At 36.9% G+C, this 19546-nt stretch overlaps 1 protein-coding gene across 2 annotated transcripts in view; it reads right to left on the bottom strand.

The window, feature by feature from the left end:
• PPP3CA (protein phosphatase 3 catalytic subunit alpha) overlaps window positions 1-19546 on the bottom strand; it is a 335331-nt gene that overhangs the window by 10005 nt on the left and 305780 nt on the right. For both annotated transcript variants that reach the window (XM_055435143.2, XM_055435142.2), the window contains exon 10: window positions 19277-19351. In XM_055435143.2, the coding sequence (XP_055291118.1) occupies window positions 19277-19351 (75 nt within the window). The remainder of the gene's footprint in view (window positions 1-19276; window positions 19352-19546) is intronic.

Here is a 19546-nt window from a genome sequence, read left to right as displayed (position 1 = left end):
GCTGGCACCAAGAGGAAGTGAGTCACCAGGAACTTCTACTCATTTCCGGTCTCCATGCTTGGAGACTACTTTAGGAAACTTCTTTTGCAAAAGTTGTCCTTTGAAGTGGTCAAACTAGGGAGTCTCTTAACCCCTTATGTTCCCTGGGGGTATTTACAGTATTTATAATATTTATAGTATCAATGGCTGTAAAACATTTGTTTTAGCACTTGATACTCTTTCATCTACTGGTTACTGCACAAATTCTAGAAGAAGAAGCAGAAAACTACTGAACTGGATTTAGTGAGAGAGGGTGGGACATATTTTGTATTTTAGCACTTATAAAGAAAAGTTACACATAAGTCTAAGTTTTACCACTGACTGCATTTTCCAAATTTAAAATAATCAATCTACATAGGTTATTGTTATTATAAACATTTTTGTTTTTTAAATATTTTTATTTACATAGTTTTAGAATAATGCTATGGAGAAGGCAATGGCAACCCATTCCAGAACTCTTGCCTGGACAATCCATGGATGGAGGAGTCTGGTAGGCTGCAGTCCATGGAGTCGCTGAGAGTCGGATACGACTGAGCGACTTCACTTTCACTTTTCACTTTCATGCATTGGAGAAGGAAATGGCAACCCACTCCAGTGTTCTTCCCTGGCGAATCCCAGCGACGGGGGAGCCTGGTGGCCTGCCGTCTCTGGGGTCACAAAGAGTCAGACACGACTGAAGCAACTTAGCAGCAGCAGCAGCAGCAGCAGCAGAATAATGCTTTATGATCTTTAGTGAAACTATTTTCTTTTTAAATTTTCAAGGTAGTGTTTGAAGAAGTGCAAAACAGAAAAAAAGTTCTCTTTTTAAGATTTTTATATGTCAAAGTAAAAGGGATGGCTTGCATGCTCAATCACTCAGTCATGTCCAACTGTTTGGGACCCTATGGACTGTAGCCTATCAGGCTCCCCTGTCTATGGAATTTCCCAGGCAAGAATACTGGAGTAGGTTGCCATTTCCTCCTCCAGGGAATCTTCCCAACCTAGGGATCAAAATCGAATCTCCTGTGTCTCCTGAATTGCAGGCAGGCTCTTTACTGCTGAGCCACTGGGGAAGCCAAAGGGGATAAGATATCCTTTTTAAACATATGGGACTTTGTAGAAAGTGTTAATACAAGCAGGTTTTCTTTCTAATTCTACTGCCACTAATAGGAATATAACAAAATATTCTTAGCAGACAATATCAGATAATATCAGAAATGTTTGTAATTCAACAGTTTAAGTCACAGTTTGTTCAGAGACTGGTCTATAGGTGATAATTGGTATACATTTTGGTCTCTTAATTCATGGTAAGTACAAGCTTTATGACCTTTTTTTGGAAAGAAATATTTTTGCTGTTTCCTATGACTTCTAAGAATTGGATTTGAAATCTTTTTCATTGTTTGATAAGGGCCAAACAATTCATCACTGATGTAACACTTTTATAAGAAAGAAAATTCACAGCAACACTCACACAATTTGGAAATGGCTACAAAAAGGCCTCTGATTTTCTATTCACCCCAAGGAAGTGAAACTATAATGGGTCAATTTTTTCTTCTGGGTGGGTTAATTTGTCAGAGGTGATGCTAATGCATACCCTTCTGAGGTACACATCTAACTGGCTTGCATCTGTTTTCCCCATCACTTCCCCACTCCCAATCTGGGCATGGCCACGTGTCTTGCTTTGGGTAGAGCAACATCAGCAAAAGTGATGCTAGCAGGTTCTTGAAATGCACACAGCCTTGTTCTGTCTCTTGCTCCTTGGTATTGTTCCAAGACAGTTGAAAACTTATGTCCACACAAACTCCTATACACAGATGTCTATACTAATTTTGTTCATAATTGCCAAAATGGAAGCTAGCAAGATATCCTTCAGTAGGTGAATCTACTGTGGTCCATACAGATAATGGGATTTTTATTTGGTGTTAAAAAATACTTATCTCTCAAACCAGAACTTATGGCTTTCTCCCATATGAACTTAAACTTATTTCATTCATTTGCAGGTAGAAGAGCTTGCAATACTAAGCTACAATCCTGTCTTTCTTATAACCAAGTGGAAACACGGATTCTCATTTATAATTGGTTCTGTTAATTAAGTCTGTTAATTGGTCAAAATTTTGGAGGAGAAAATGGAGTGTGCCTAAAACTTTATTGGTCCCCCCTAAAACTTTATTCTGTGTTTCTAATAATATTTAGTTATTATCTATGATGTGCAATTGTGATTCTTTATACAAAACCTGTCCTAGAGACCATTTGAAAGTTTAAAGTTTCTGTGCTTGAATTTTAGATGATTTATGATCTACTAAAGGACATTTGTTAAGGGGGAAAAAATGTGGGGTAGCAATTAGTCGCCTTATAGTGGTTTTCCTGAATATTTTTTTAGTTGTTCAGTTAAATCCTGCATCAGTCTGACTGACTGGTGTGCCACTACCCCGCTATGCTTAATACTGCCCAGCCTGACTGACCCAGTCTGTCAGAAGTCATGATGTGCTAAGTAAGGGGAAAGAGTCTGACCCTCTCCAAAAACAGTATGGCCAGATCATAAAATCAATCCAACAGACACAAGGAATGGAACATGTGGGAGGACTCCAAAACTGGTGACTATATTTAGAAGCACAACAAGAAAAGCAGCAAAGAGTAGTCTAGAAGTGTAATTGGATATATTAAGAGGAATGAGAAGCGGAAAAAAAGTAAAGTCAAGTAAGTGAAAAATATCTAAGAAGGCTAATCTGTTAGAAAATTTTCATTAAAGGACTTGTAAAAACCATAACCAGAGCAACAAAAACAAATAAACTAATAGGAAAGGAAGGGAAACAAGTTATGTAGAGCCGTCCTTTTCAGTTCAGTATGAGCCAGAACTCAGAAAAATGCTCAAATAAATGTGGAATTTTAAGTGTAAAAGAACATTCTGACAGTCAGAGCCAGTTTAGTATTTCCTTATTTTTCAGACCTAGTGACTTACTGGAGAGTACTATAGCGAGTACAGAGCAGGTATCTTACTTTATTCATAGCTGTGCGCCCAACAAATAGTAATTCACAGCATATGGTAATGGTAAGTAATTTATCTTAATGAAGAGATGCTCTCTCTCTTTAGATTTCTCAATAACCCTAGTAAGTAAGAGGTTTTAGTACATCTTTTATAAAATTCAAATGTATTTACTCAAAAAGTCAGTAAACTTAAGCAAAGAACAGTAAGAAGAGACCTTAAAAGTGAGTATCTCAAAGCTTTATCCTGGGGAATTACCTTCACTATTTTCCACATAATCAAAATCAAAACGAATACCACACATTTACAACCCATGAAAAATGTAAAATATTCAAATAAAATATCTGAATTAATATGTAATCAAACTTAGAGGAGCTACACAATAGCAGGATAGAATTAGTTCAGATATAAAGGTTCTTGCATATTTAGTGTTGTTATTCATTAAAACTCTTATTTAAATACTTAGGCCAATTGCAAACCCTCAACAGTCCACAATTCTACAGAAAGGTCAAGGAAAAATGTACATATTTCAGACTTTTACTAGCTGTGACATGCAAATACAATGTCACGTTTAACATTCTTGGAACTTAACTCTATTTAGGTTGTGGAAATGTATCACAGTAGCTCAACTTAAAATTCAGAATATTGAATAATGAGGGCACAAAAAATACTTTTTACATTAAACATATGGCATGCCGGATCTTAGTTCCCCAGCCAGGGATTGAACCTGTGCTGCCTGCATTGGGAGTGCGGAGCCTCAACCAGTGGACCACTGTCTCCTGCACTGCAGGCAGATTCTTTATCAATCTGAGCCACCATGGAAGCCCAAGAAGCCCACACATTAAACAATTTTTAACAGGCAATTACTGTTAACAAATTTTCAGAGAAGAATATAATCACTTAACTTGAAAGTCCAAAACTGAGAGGCAATCATAAGGTTAAAAACTATTAGCAATTTTAAGTAAAATTACAATTAGTTTTTCCATTCAAATAATTATCACTTCTTTTTTGGGCCTCTCTCTTGCTTTACCTTTTAAGTTCTAATCTTCTTTTAGGCCTGTGGTATTATGCTACTATTTTCAAAAGCTAGGCACTCTGGCACACTCCATTTTCCTCAAAGGTTAATGCACAGACCGAGGGAATCTTTAAAGATCTGCTTTTACCATGTGTCCTTCCTGACCTTAACTCAGTGCCCTGCTGACTTCTCATGAAGTTTGGAAGCCACCTATGCCAAATGGCCTGCTGAGTGAATGCTGACAGGCTCTGAAGGGAACTGGAAAATTGCAGCAGCATCACAGCGATGAGCAGTCAAGTGCCAGGGCAAAGACAGGTTCTAACACATGGGCTACCGGCGACACATTACAGACCCTAGCTAGCTCCCTATGGCTCACTGTTCCCATCCATCCATTGAGTGACTACTGGAATTCCTCAGTTTGAACTGAATCAGCAGTGTGTGGAAGGTACTCTATAGAATACAATTTAGGACCCAAATCATTTATTCATTAAGTGTTCTTGTGAATCCTTTTTTATTCTATAGCCTGCCGTGAACTAACAGCTAGCAACAGAAATAGGAGTGAAACATGGTTTCTGCCGTAGACCACTTGATCACCAACAGCACACAGTGACAAGGGTGAGAAAAAGAGGCCGTGGAGTGGGGAGTGCTGCTGTCAGCTGGGGAGAGTACACTTGAGCACATCTCTTAAACTCCATGCTCGGTAACGAACTTCCTGTCGGTAGCTTGAAACCAGCGGCAGGGAAGAGAATTTATACCAACAAAATCTGCAAATCCTACAAACGGGGGCCATTTTCTTTCTGCAGCGATGGGTTGTTAAACATTTACCGCTGGAAGTAGGTGTTAATTGTCTGGAGGAAAATGTTCATCCAGATGGTGACAGTTGAAGGATCCTGAAGGATAAGTAAGAGTTAAAGAGGAGGGAAAAGTCTCCATAGAAGGAAGAGAGTTTTCAAACAGGTGGAAGCTGCAAGAATCTATGTAATATTCAGATGATGGGTGAGAAGTCTGGCACACAGCAAGTCTGGGTATACTGGGGTGTGGGGAGGGTGGGAAGAGAAGCAGGGCATGCCTAGGGCTAAACTGTAAAGGCTTTAGCATAGTGCTAGGAACAAAGAAAACATTTAGATATAAGCCCCAGTGGCTCAGAAGGTAAAGAATCTGCTACAATGCAGGAGACCTGGGTTCAGTCCTTCGGTCAGGAAAATGCCCTGGAGAAGGGAATGTCAACCCACTGAAGTATTCTTGCCTGGAGAATTCCATGGACCAAGGAGCCTGGTGGGCTACACTTCGAGGTGTTCCAAAGAGTTGGACGTGACTAAGCAACAAAGACTTTCATTTCACTTTTCATACTCATCACAGAGGTATAGAGAACATACTTTGCACTTACCCACCCCTTTTCCAAAGAAAGAAAGAAAGAAAAAGATAGACTGATGGCTGGGTAGCGAGACAGAGATGTGACAAAGCAAATATACTCAAATGTTAATTGTAAAAAGTAAGTGATGGGGACAGGACTACACAATTCTTTCAACATTCCTTTGTGTCTGAAACATTTCATAATAAAATGTGAAAAGCAAACAAAACAAACACACCATTTTATCTGGAAGAAGCTTGCTTTTGAGAGAAAAGGGACATAGCAGTTTTAAGAACAGGAGTCTCGCCATCCCTCCCTTTCTTCATGTTATATGAAGGATGCACGAGCTCAACAAAGCAGGTCAGGAAGAAAAGTCCTCAGTGCAGTGACCGCCACCCCTGCTCTTCTCCAACCAGCTCCAGGGGGAATTTGGACTGCTAAGATTTTGTTGCATAAGCCCAATTCAACAGAATCTAATTGCTTCGGATACCTTTTTGAAACTGTAAGAAGTGAAAATGATGAGCTCCATAAAAGTTTTACACTTAAATATCTTATAAAATAGGAATATTGTCATATCATTAGAAGGTAAAAAAGTTGTTTTCAAAAAATGAGTGCTTAATATTTAATGGAGAAAGTACCGGTACAATTCCACTTCATTTTTACACTGGCCTCAAATGTTTTATTATTTAGGCTTCTTTCTTTAAAGGACTTTTAACAAATGTATCCATAGCACATGTCTTTAAATGAAATACATTATATTAAAGGGAGTGTATATATATTAACATCTCACACTTTTTCAGAAGAAAGATATAGTTTAAGAACTATATTCTTGCTGATAGGCTTCAAATATCTTAAATCTTTTAATTCAAAATCAGAAAATAAATATAGAAAACTCACTTTTTCAAATTTGTTAAAGGATAATGAAGTCCTTCTCTGTAAGAAACCTATGCCACTGGAAAGTAAAATTTTATTACAATTCATTGCTTTTAAGCAGGGTTTAGACATGTCTCCAGGTTTTATTTTTCGACACATAGGGCAATTACTGAATTTGAATAAAGGTTATTGATGGAACAAAGCCTAAGGTGCTGAGATAATAAGATCTTTTGTTGTGTACATTTAAGACAAAGGTTTCCATCCAAAATCAGCAGTTTAGAAATAGGATACCATGCAAAGACAGAGTTTGTCTTCAGAAGCCTCTAAAAACTTTTCATAATTGGTCTTTATAGCTCTTGACAAATGATGATGAGATCATAAGCATATAGACCGTCTTTTATGGGAGAACACATTTTCCGAATTGGCCCCCATAAGGCTTGGAGCCAAACCATGTGCCTAAAACTTATTTTCTTGTCTTTTCTTTCTCTGACCTACTTTAACAATAACAAGTCTTGAGCTTCTATATCCAACAAAGTGATGCTGTACAGAAATTACTTAAACATTTACTCAGTTTTGACCTTGGCTGTGGTGAGCTTGACAAGCACTTCACTACATTTTTCTACACCACTAGGCACTTGAGCCCAGGGAATTAGGGACAGTATCATAAGCTCTGAGAAACTGTGTCCACTCCGATGGACTGGCTATAATGATGTAGTCTTTACCTTTTTTTACTTACGCATCTACAAAAGACTATCCCCCAAAGAATATTATCCTCACCTCCAAGTTTAAATAATTATGTGGAATATATAATGTTGTAAGCATTGCATTTTAAAATGAACTGACAATACTCCTTTTTAAAAATAATCAGTGGCATATAAATAACATAACAATTTCATCCTATCATCATCCTTTCAAAGAAAAAATTCTTACCTTGGTCCTTTTTTTTTTGAGATAGTATTTCCACTTCAATTTTCCTGCTTTTACTTTAGTATATTATATATACTATTTTATCACATTATGCTTTTCTTCCAAAAAATGTTTAAAATTTATTTTTAAAAATTTCCTGAGACAATGAGGCCCTACATTTTACAACTTCTTTTGTAATCAAAATCACAATTATTAGTAGTACATAACTGAACCCAGTAGCACAAGTATATGATAAATGTTTATGAATATTTCAAAAAAAACACAGAAATATAATTTGATTGAACCTATCCCTTAATGATAAGGATGAAAGAGCAGTTACACTGCCTTGATTAAGGAGACTTCGTAGGCACTGAGTTTTTCCATTGTCTCCTCGTTTCAGTACTCTGGGCAGTGTTCACAGTGACTATCTAGGGAGGCCCATGCCTTTCTGTTAAAATAAGAGAAAAGCCACCGAGAATGAATGAGGAGTGGGAGAGGAAAGGCTGCACTGAGCTTGCATCGGATGCAAGCTCAGATGAGGTCCCAGGCTGACTGTCTTTAGGAATGAAGACACATGTAGGCTGAGGATGTAAAAATGGATTCCCTTACCCCTCTTGAAATCCCTTTGGGTAATCCCAGTAGTCCAAATACTCTGGCATGAAGATAACTGTCTATCAAGAATTATATCACCCAATTTCTACAGGCGATAGCTGTTGGAAGATCTTGACCAGCCATAACTGGAGAATCCTGCATGGTTGATCCATTTAGGATCAGTGCTGGTTAAACCTAGTTCAGTGAGATTGGAGGTGTTGCCCCTCACATAATAGCTGTGTGTATGCTTATGTAGGTTATACTATTGGAGAAAAACACCTTCAAGATAACAAATTTAAAAATCTCTGTAAAAACTGATCTTTTTGAGGACTACAATCTAAAATATTTGGAGTACCTTTCTAATTTTGATTCTAACAATACTATATCACATATCTATAGGTGATAAAATTGGGACATAATGACTACTCGTTCCAAACCACTCCAAACCACATATCCTGAATTTCTTCCATATGCTTTTTAGCTCAACTAAAATCTCAGCATGTAATAGGCCCCACAATGGTGTGATGTTTGGCATAGGGCTAGTCTGTCTTACACATCATTTTGAAAGCGCCAGAGGATCCTTGAAAATATATATATTTTTTAAATAAAAAGACTCTCCTGTGTAGTGGATTTTTAAAAAGGCTAGCACAGCCTAGACTATTTATTCTAATTTCTCTTGTCATAAAACATAACTTGGTTCTTTGGATAGGAAGTCTTAAAAATGTACAGACTACTCCTAAATGTCAAATAACTGTCATTATTTGGTTATCTTAAATACATAGTTAAAAGCTACTTTCATTTCCAAGTGCTAATTTGATTCCACAGACTTTTGTTCCCTGAGATACTGTGTTCCATCTGTTCAGTGATTCCTTGGTATAGCTGCAGAAATTGGCTATAAGCATAATTATAACTAGGGTAAAAATTAGACTTGCGAGTAGATTCGGAAGCTTGGTTGATTTTTTGAGAAACTCTCACATATTCAGCCTATGCCTTACAGAGGACATTTCGGTTTATCTATATTCGCCAAAGTAGAAACTAGTAGCATGTGAAATGCCATTTTGGATTGAATTCTTTGTCATAACAGACATGCATCAATTTTATGAACTGACAATGAAAATAAAAGCAAAATAAGATGAAATAACGAGTGTCAAGCTAATAATGGAGATGTATTGTCTATAGAAGAAACACTCATAATGCCTGGATGTTTAACCTATCAAGGATTATTCTGAATATAGATGAGAATATAACAGTTGAAAACTGTATTCATTAAGGACCTAATTGGGCATACATACTAAATGCTGGGAGAATGCATTTAGACTAGTGCCAGTTTCCTGCTACCCGCTGAAGCACTTAGCATAGATCTTTGATACATGATACTCAAAAATGTCTTTTCTTTATATTAAGAAGCAAATGCTTGTGCAGAGGTGAACAGTCCAGTTCTTCTAACAGTTATATTTCTCACTGTAAATTAAAAGGCTGATTGTGTGATCTTCATTAATATAAAATTGCCTAGTTGGGGGCCTCAGCTGTGTTCTGTGCCAACCAGGCAAAAGGCTGGACTGCAGATGACGTTAGTTCACTAGGGAAGAATAGAAGCCAGGATGCTAATGGCTTTGTTTTGAGTGAGAAAAAAAAAAAAGACCACCCCACGAAGATGGGTGACCAAATAAAATCAAGATTTCTGTTTCTTTAAAATTCTGAGAAAAACTGGATGAAATGTCATAGCTTTTCATAAGCTAAGAGTAAAAATGAAGGGGAAAAATTGATTTTTTAGGAAATCATAAGTAGACTACCCTGATAGAAAAATATTTCTAAACTTTAGATTTCCTGAGCATTTATTAAACATTTTCATATAGCCTTTAAACATGCCACTTGAGATCAAACAACTATAAAGAGAATGTTTTACAAACCTTGGACTATAACAACTCTGCCATTGTTCAATCAATTAGTAATTATTCTAAGTACAATCTTCAGATTAAGAAGTTGGACCCACAAAATGCTTTAGTACAAAGAAAATGATGCTTCCCTGGTGACTCAGAGGTTAAAGAATCTGCCTGCAATGTAGGAGACCCAGGTTCAATCCCTGGGTTGGTAAGATCCCCTGGAGAAGGAAATGGCAACCCACTCCAGTATTCTTGCCTACAGAATCCCATGGACAGAGGAGCCTGGCAAGCTATAGTCTATGGGGCTGCAAAGAGTTGGACATGATTGAGCAACTAACACACTTACTTATTAATAGGGAGAGAGTTGTATGTAACATTTAGTTCATTCTGCAAAGTCTGTACTTTTCTGTAATGTGAAAATTATGCCAGCTAATAAACTCATTTGTGCAAAATCATGTAGTACTAAGAAGAAAAAAAAGTACCTTTAATATTTGTGTTATTATATCATTTAAGTTGGCAACTTAAAAAGATTTTCATTATTGTAATCACATATAAGTCAGACTTGATACTGACTACAATATGATGGTTATTGTAGGCAACCTGTTTGGTAGTCCAGGCCCCCAAATATTAATACCCCTATATACGGATGGGAATTTATACCCTAGGATCTAGTAAATATCTGTGCACATTTTTAGACGTTTCAGTTTTAATAATATACTGGATATAAAATTTGTTTCGTAATCATTATGAAAAAAGGCAATTACCTGTACTATGAAGGGAACAAAGTACAAAGGACACTTTTATAGTGACCAAACTGATTTAGCCTCTAAATTACATACTGAAATATTAATTTAAAAAAATTAACAATATACTGGAAAGTAATTAACAAAAGTATGACAAACAACTACAAAGACTTTTACAAAATATTGACTAGTCTTTCTTTTTGTAGATGTCCCTTTCCTTTCTCCAATTACATAATGCAAATTAGTTATTTTTAAAAAGATACAAGAACTTAAAACTGATAAACCGATATCCATCTTTGACATGTAATTTCTTGGAAAAATTACATGGATTTCTCACATGGTCATACTTCTTAAAACAGTAAAATACACGAAGTGTTTTTCTTTTCTTTGTCAGAAAGAGAACAAGAAAGATGTCCTTGTGTTTCCTCCAACTATCAAATATTTTATTCCAATTTACACTCCTTCCTCCAACCATCTAAGTCTTCTGTGAAAGCAACCTATTTAAAATTGGTTTCTTATTGTACTATACTCTCAGCTCAATGAAGGCAGAGACCATGTGTTTATTTACCACTGAAAATACAGAAAAAGGTATTCAATGAATATTTTATATAGACATTTAAAAATAATATAGAAAATAAAATAGAAATACTCCATGATATAAAAATTGAGGTGCTTTGAGTTTTATTTTAGTATTTGCCCTTTTAGAAAATAATTGCAATTTTCTTTTGTACCTATTATAAATAAACAAATTTTGCTATTTGCCTCTTTACAAAAATCTTTTATCTGACCAAATGACACCCTAATATTCCATTTTCTGGTTTTCTGGTAAGATTTATATCTCATAGTAATTTTTATGCATTTGGTGCAAATATTTTTAAACAGCTGCTGCTTGAAATGCTCCACAATCCTGGTTCTCACTGTCTTCCCTCATCACTCTTTTCTTGATTTCATTTGTTTGTCTTTCTTCAGCTTCAGAAAGAAGGGATAATTTTCCTGACCAGTGCTCAATTTTCTGATGTTTCCTTCCACATCAGTAACTTTGGAGGCACATTAGACTCTATAGTTCAGCTCAGTCGCTCAGTCGTGTCCGACTCTTTGCGACCCCATGAATCACAGCACGCCAGGCCTCCCTGTCCATCATCAACTCCCGGAGTTCACTCAAACTCATGTCCATCGTGGTGAAGGAAATGGCAACCCACTCCAGTATCCTTGCCTGGAAAATCTCATGGACATAGGAGCCTGATGGGCTGCAGTCCGCGGGGTCGCAAAGAGTCGGGCACGATTGAGTGACTAACTGACGCACATGTCCATCGAGTCGGTGATGCCATCCAGCCATCTCATTCTCTGTCGTCCCCTTCTCCTTCTGCCCCCAATCCCTCCGAGCATCAGAGTCTTTTCCAGTGAGTCAACTCGTCGCATGAGGTGGCCAAAGTATTGGAGTTTCAGCTTTAGCATCAGTCCTTCCAACAAACACCCAGGATTGATCTCCTCTAGAATGGATTGGTTGGATCTCCTTGCAGTCCAAGGGACTCTCAAGAGTCTTCTCCAGCACCACAGTTCAAAAGCATCAATTCTTCGATGATCAGCTTTCTTCACAGTCCAACTCTTACATCCATACATGACCACTGGAAAAACCATAGCCTTGACTAGACGGACCTTTGTTGGCAAAGTAATGTCTCTGTTTTTTAATACACTATCCAGGTTGGTAATAACTTTCCTTCCAAGGAGCAAGCGTCTTTTAATTTCATGGCTGCAATCAGCATCCGCAGTGATTTGGAGTCCAAAAAAATAAAGTCTGACACTGTTTCCACTGTTTCCCCATCTATTTCCCATGAAGTGATGGGACCAGATGCCATGATCTTAGTTTTCTGAATGTTGAGCTTCAAGCCAACCTTTTCACTCTCCTCTTTCACTTGCATCAAGAGGCTTTTGAGTTCCTCTTCACTTTCTGCCATAAAGGTGGTGTCATCTGCATATCTGAAGTTATTGATATTTCTCCCGGCAATCTTGATTCCAGCTTGTGCTTTTTCTGGCCCAGTGTTCCTCATGATGTACTCTGCATAGAAGTTAAATAAGCAGGGTGACAATATACAGCCTTGACGTACTCCTTTTCCTATCTGGAACCAGTCTGTTGTTCCATGTCCAGTTCTAACTGTAGTTTCCTGACCTGCATACAGGTTTCTCAAGAGGCAGGTCAGGTGGTTTGGTATTCCCATCTCTTTCAAAATTTTCCACAGTTTATTGTGATCCACACAGTCAAAGGCTTTGGTATAGTCAGTGAAGCAGAAATAGATGTTTTTCTGGAACTCTCTTGCTTTTTCCATGATCCAGCGGATGCTGGCAATTTGATCTCTGGTTCCTCTGCCTTTTCTAAAACCAGTTTGAACATCTGGAAGTTCACGGTTCACATATTGCTGAAGCCTGGCTTGGAGAATTTTGAGCATGACTTTACTAGCATGTGAGATGAGTGCAATTGTGCGGTAGTTTGAGGATTGTTTGGCATTGCCTTTCTTTGGGATTGGTATGAAGACTGACCTTTTCCAGTCCTGTGGCCACTGTTGAGTTTTCCAAATTTGCTGGCATATTGAGTGCAGCACTTTCACAGTATCATCTTTCAGGATTTGAAATAGCTCCTCTGGAATTCCATCACCTCCACTTGCTTTTTCGTAGTGATGCTTTCTAAGGCCCACTTGACTTCACATTCCAAGATTTCTGGTTCTAGGTGAATGATCACACCATCGTGATCATCTTGGTCGTGAAGATCTTTTTTGTACAGTTCTTCTGTGTATTCTTGCCACCTCTTCTTAATATCTTCTGCTTCTGTTAGGTCCATACCATTTCTGTCCTTTATTGAGCCCATCTTTGCATGAAATGTTCCCTTGGTATCTCTAATTTTCTTGAAGAGATCTCTTGTCTTTCCTATTCTGTTGTTTTCCTCTATTTCTTTGCATTGATTACTGAGGAAGGCTTTCTTATCTCTCCTTGCTATTCTTTGGAACTCTGCATTCAGATGCTTATATCTTTCCTTTTCTAGGTTCAATTGTGACTTTTAACACAAAGCCTCAGTCACCTGCTCCAAGTTCATTCCCAATTTCCAGGGCTCCATTTCTAAATCCTGTTTGGATGTTTCCAGAGCCATGTCACTTTTACTCAAACTCATGTCTGTCACTAAACCAGGGGATCCCACCTTTCGGGCTCTAATGCCTGATGACCTGAGTTGGAGCTGATATAATAACAATGTAAATAAAGTGCACAATAAATGCAATGTGCTTGAACCATCCTCTTCCCACCCCCCCTTACACCCCCTGAACACATCCCTGGCCCATGGAAAAACTGTCTTCCATGAAACAGATTTCTGCTGCCAGTAAGGCTGGGGATTGCTACGCTAAACTCATCTTTCTCCTGAAATGGATGAAGTTTTTCCATAACTGTTCTCATCCGCCTAGGTACCAAGGTCTGAACCATCCCTGCTTTGGTTTCCTTTGCCCACTGATTCCATAGTTGTAAGTCCTTGGCCGCTCTTTGGAGTAGCTCCCTCTTCCTTTTATTATTAAGACTATCATTGTTCCAATCTAGTCACCTCAACCTGAAATACTTTACTCAGTTTTTAAATTATAACCCAACTCATCCTTTTTTCTTTCTCCAAGCATTTTTCCAAGCTTGGAAAAAGTATTTGTTTTTGTCAAACACAGCTTTTAAGATGATGGCAGGTTATGCTAAGAGCTGATAGAACAAGAATCATATGGCCACTGTGCCCTCAGAGCTCTTGTTTGGTAGTATGTCTAAACATTTCTTTGAATTTTTTCATATTAAATGTAATACTTTTGCTCCCAAACTGCCAATTATTATAGGACATAACTTTTTTTTTTTCCTTCAGATTGGGAACCTGAAATGTGAGATGCTGAAATAAGCTGCTCAGAAATGACAGTGATTACAGCCACAGGAAGAGCTCTAAGCTAATGGTTCTCAGTATATGTGCTGCCAGACGCACAAAGCAGAAGGGAGTTTTTAAGATGACATTCATCTCAAACACTCATCATGGCAAACAAATACAGCTTCGGTAGAAAATGATTTACCCGAGTCCTTAAGGAGGTATTCCTCAAGGACCAGGAAGATGTCACATAAGTCCTACTAACTTCCAACTTTGCACTTTAAAAAATTCTGCATAATTTTTTAAAGTTAGACAGAAAGCAGTGGGGAGACACTCTGGAACCTGTGATATTAGATTTAAAGAATTATCTAATAATTCAAAGCAGATGATGGAAGATAATTTTCTTGTATACAATTTAGATGGTTTAGTAGAGGCATGCAGAAAACTGCTCTGATTCCATATTCGGTGACTTGCCTGTGGTTAACATTAGGATAAGGCAAAAATGTGGATAAAGTATAAGAGTTCCACCATGTGGTTTGCTCCTTTAGATGAAAGCAGAGACATAAATTCTAATTCAATCCTAAGTCTTTCCAGGGCAGCTTGAAACTATACTTGGCTTGAAATGTATTAGTTTTTATTATTTTTTCTTTCTTATTCTACAGGATTTCAGTTTTACCTCCACAGTTCTTTCCTGTTAGCCAGACTTATCACATATCATAGTCTCAAACATAATTTGCTTACATATATGTATATATACATATACATAAGATAGTGATCTCAGAGTCTAAGATTTTAGACAAAAAGAAAGTTCCAAATAAATATTTCTAACTCATGAAACTGTCATTAGGCTTTTAACGCTATTCCAGGCTTCCTTATTATAATAATGAACAATAAAGCAAGCTTTGTGATGGAGATAGCTTGATTTCTGTCAGCTTCTCTGCTCCGGACCCCACACACTTTGGGATCACTTACTAATCCGTGCTCTGAAATTAGTCTTCTTCATTAATCAGATTTAACTACTAAATGAGATACATCTACTTGGATTTCGTTCTTCTCTGACATGTACGGGGAATAACAAATCCAAATTAAAACCAGACTATCCTTTTATCATCCAAAATCAGAAGTGGAAACGAATCAAAGACCCCAATACATATAAACCAGATCCTCAAAAGACATTCAGTTGGCATTAAACTGCCTCAAAACTTTACAAGATAACAGAAGTTTTGTATTTTATTTTCAACAGAAAAGAACCACAGACCAATTTAAAACAGTGATCTTTTTCTAGACACGCTATCAAATTCCTTTATTTGTAAGGCAGAAGCTGAGGAGCAGAAATTCATGACATGATTTCCACCCAGCAGAAGCCTAGGCAAGCCAGGAGACTTTTTGTCTATTCAGATGCAATAAAATTTTTCTCATTATCAAACACATAACTTCTTGGAGTGAATTAAGGTTAACGGAGTAAAACAAAACTATTTTATTTGCTCTGACTTTCATGGCCAGATGATTGTGCAAAAATCTATTTCTTTATTTTATGGCTATTCAACAGAACAAACTAAAGTATATTATGTTTTGCTAATAGTGTTGTTTTGCAAAAAAAAGAAAAAACACCTCATCACGCTGTTAAAAAAAAAAATTCAAGCACTATAACCATAGCTTGTGGAAAGTTCAAGAGTCTGAGAAACAGGCAGACATTGGCATGAATCCAGACTCCATTAGTTCACTAGGTCTTTAACCTTAGGTTTTAACCTCACTGCCCTGAGCTCTGTATGTAAAACTGGGATAATCATAGCACCTATATCAAAAAGTTGTCTTGAGGATTAGGGACAATATAAATCACCTAGGAAATTTCCATAAAATAAATCACAGTTAATTATAAGTTTATGCTGATCAAAAGAGTAAGAGTTAATACAGATAAACCACTTGGAATGATGCCTAACACCTAAGCGTTAGCTGTGGCCATCTTCATTGTCAAGTGGTAAAGGAGAGCTGACAGAACCCAAAGGAAAAGAAGCAAAATGAATCCCACACCTAGCATTCATCAAGGACATGAGGAGAATTCCTATCTGTGACAGACTTTATAAACACTAACAAGTCCCCTTGATAAGGTACTCTGAGAGGCATGGTCTGTAAAGGCACCCTTGTTGTTGTTTAGTCACTAGGTCATGTCTGACTCTTTGCAACTCCATGGGCCTGCCAGGCTCCTCTGTCCATGGGGTTTCCCAGGCAAGAATACTGAAGTGGGCTGCCATTTTCTTCTCCAGGAGATCTTCCCGACCTAGTAATCAAACCTGCTCTCCTGCAACAGGCAGATTCATTATCACTGAGCCACCAGGGGAAGGCACCAATACCACCCTGGATTTTATTGCTGATGTTGGATATTAAGCAAAATATTGAGAAAGGTTTGATAAAGACTCAAGAGATGCTTTCTCTTTAGAATAAGCAGCAAGTTAAGGAAGAGCTTTAATTAAATCTTTTGAAGTCTTCTGATTCCTGCTTTCACCTCTGGATCCAACAACAAGTGCAGAAGCCTGATAGAGCATAGGGCCAGCCCCAGAGAGAGACAGGCACTGCAGGCTGCCTAAAGGAGGAACAGGGTGGGAGAATGGAACCTTGATCCTCAGGTTGAAAATAACATCATACAAAAAGAGAAAAAAAAAAAAAACCTACAAGATATGTTCTCAATAAACTATTGTCCCCCAAAGAGTTAAATAGTTCTGGGAAGATTCTCAAGTTGTTCTCTGAGTAGCTTTGAGGAAATCCACAATTTCTGTGTCGTGTTATTAAGCACTAAAGAACATTTCTGATGATTTACTCTGAAATGTATACTACCCTAAGTTAAACACATTTTTAATTAAAACTTTACTTCTGTTTTCCTTTTTCTTCCTTAGACAGCAAATTTATGAGATATGAGCTAAAAAAAATCCCATATAGAAGTCGGAGCTGTTTCTCTGCAGAAGTGACCTAAGATTCAAACATGGTAGTAAGAATTCACTGGTCTGCTTAGAAAGAAAAGAATTCTTCCAAGTGCCCTGAAAAGGACATGTACTTCTATCATTGGCATGAACAGGTTTGAAAGCAACTGCTGATGAGCACAACACATTGATTAGAACTAATTATTTTAAAGCAGAGGAAGTTCCAAAATGCATCCTTCCATGTAAGTGACTGAGCAGGGGGGTAAAGGAACTCACTAAAGTGAAGGAAACACTGAGGCAGTCTTGGCGATACTCAACTGTGAAGGAAACGCCAGCACTGTTGAAATGTGCAGGTACTTTTGGCTTTAGGAGCTGGCAGCACATATATATATACACACATGGATGTATATATATATATATCACAATATATATCTAGTGCTCAATATATATTTACTGAATGAGTGAATTAACACATAATTACAATCACATGCAGATCTGCTCATTTCATACCATGTGCTATATATTTAATAATTATTGGTCAATAAATTGTGCTAAAACAGAGATTTGTTAACAGAGGAACACCTCTGTATTAATGCTACTTAATCTTCTCTTTTGAGGAGTAACAGAAACGTAGTGAAAGGTATCTATTACAAAATGCTTGTTGACTTTTAAGATTTAAATTCCATCAGGTTAGTATTCTTTCTTGAGGGAAAAAGAATATCTTTCTAACCTTCCATTAGGAAGATTTAATATCTCTTAGATGATATTATAACTATAGTTATATATGGTATATAACCATCTAATTATACCTGGAAAAGTTAACAATGGCAAACTGTGGCTTTAACATATGAAACAGCTAGAATCTGGATAAAGCATAGAACATCCACTGGTTTTCCGAATATTTTAAAATATATCAATATGTTTACTTAAGAAAATTCTTACAAACTATTTTTTTTAGCTCATTCTAACCTAGTAAAAGTTTACACAAATTCTTTTCTTCCCTGTATTGTACATTCCCTTACAATGTGATATATGACTAAAGAACAGTAACATGGAGACAAGTAATGAAGACAAGAGAAGTTACAGGAAGGAGAAAAAGCTTGAGATGGTAGAAATAATTGTACACTTTAAATTTACCTAAGTATATGGACTGTATGTATGTGAGTGAATGGACACTTTTATTTTTGCCTAAAGAGTTAGGTATTCTACATTTATAGATGTGACTTGTACTAAGCTCAAATAAATATTAAATCATGCTGTTCAGACAGTAACTTTCAGAAAAGGCTACATTCTTGCTTCATTTTGCACATGAACAGTTCCAAAAGGTAAAAACTTGTATCAATTTAAGCTTGTCACAATATCTAGTTTCCACTGCCACCATCCCTTTATTTGATAATGTCTTATTTTATTGAAATTTTATGTTTATACATCAGTCTCTCTAATCAGACTGCAACTTCTTCTTAAGTCTTTAGTGCATTTTGGAATCCTAAGTGCCCTGTGCAGAGTAGGCACATATTAAACATTTATGGAAGTGAACTCAGCTCTTGCACTTTCCCCTTCCAACTACATTTTTTTATATTACCATCTCTTTTAGGGCCCTTTTGTAAGAGCCATTTTTCTCTCTATCCACATCAGGAATCTTTGTCTTTTATAGAAAGTGTACTCTCTGAAGGTAACTGAATACCAAATAGTATTAAAAAAAAATAATAAAAAACCAAATAACTTATTTAATTATTACAGATATTAATAGATATTAAGTTGACATAAATATGAATATGTCAATGTGTAAGTTATCTTTTATCACAGACGTCAAAATTTAAATAACTGACAGGAAAGACTTCACTAAAAGAGCCAAAAAAGTGACTTAGCAATATGAGCTACTGAAAGATGGTTATTAAAGTACTTTACTGCTTCAACTATGTTTTCAAGGTGATGGAAAAATTCTCTTATGGATTTCGTTTCTTATATTTCTTCAAAGCAACTATAAAATATCATAACATTGTTCATTCTCAACAGTATATTATTTACACGTAATCTAAATCTTAGAAATTTATTCTTAGGGTTACCTGTAAGATGCCAAGTAACTACCTAGCAAACTGAATTAGCTCAAAGGCTCAAGCCTCTTACCATCAAATCCATCTTCTTCTGACCCTAGTTCATCGTCAGAGCAGATGTTGAGGACATTTACCAGCATCTCAGTCACTGAGGAGACAAAAGAAAGAAGGAAAAAATAGTCTAAAAAATTTACTGTAATCTTAATTATTATCTGGCACTGTTAATGAGCAGGCTTGGCAGTAACATCCTTACCTATACTGAAGATGGAATTTCCTGCATAATAGTTTTTATAAAATTCAGATCATAAAAGATATCAGGCTTTGTGTTTCTATGTAGACTTTA

This window comes from Moschus berezovskii, chromosome 5 (assembly GCF_049115385.1).
Source record: "Moschus berezovskii isolate FMDL1 chromosome 5, NW_MosBer_1.0, whole genome shotgun sequence".
NCBI lineage: Eukaryota > Metazoa > Chordata > Mammalia > Artiodactyla > Moschidae > Moschus > Moschus berezovskii.
This window is presented reverse-complemented; position numbering and strand designations above follow the sequence as displayed.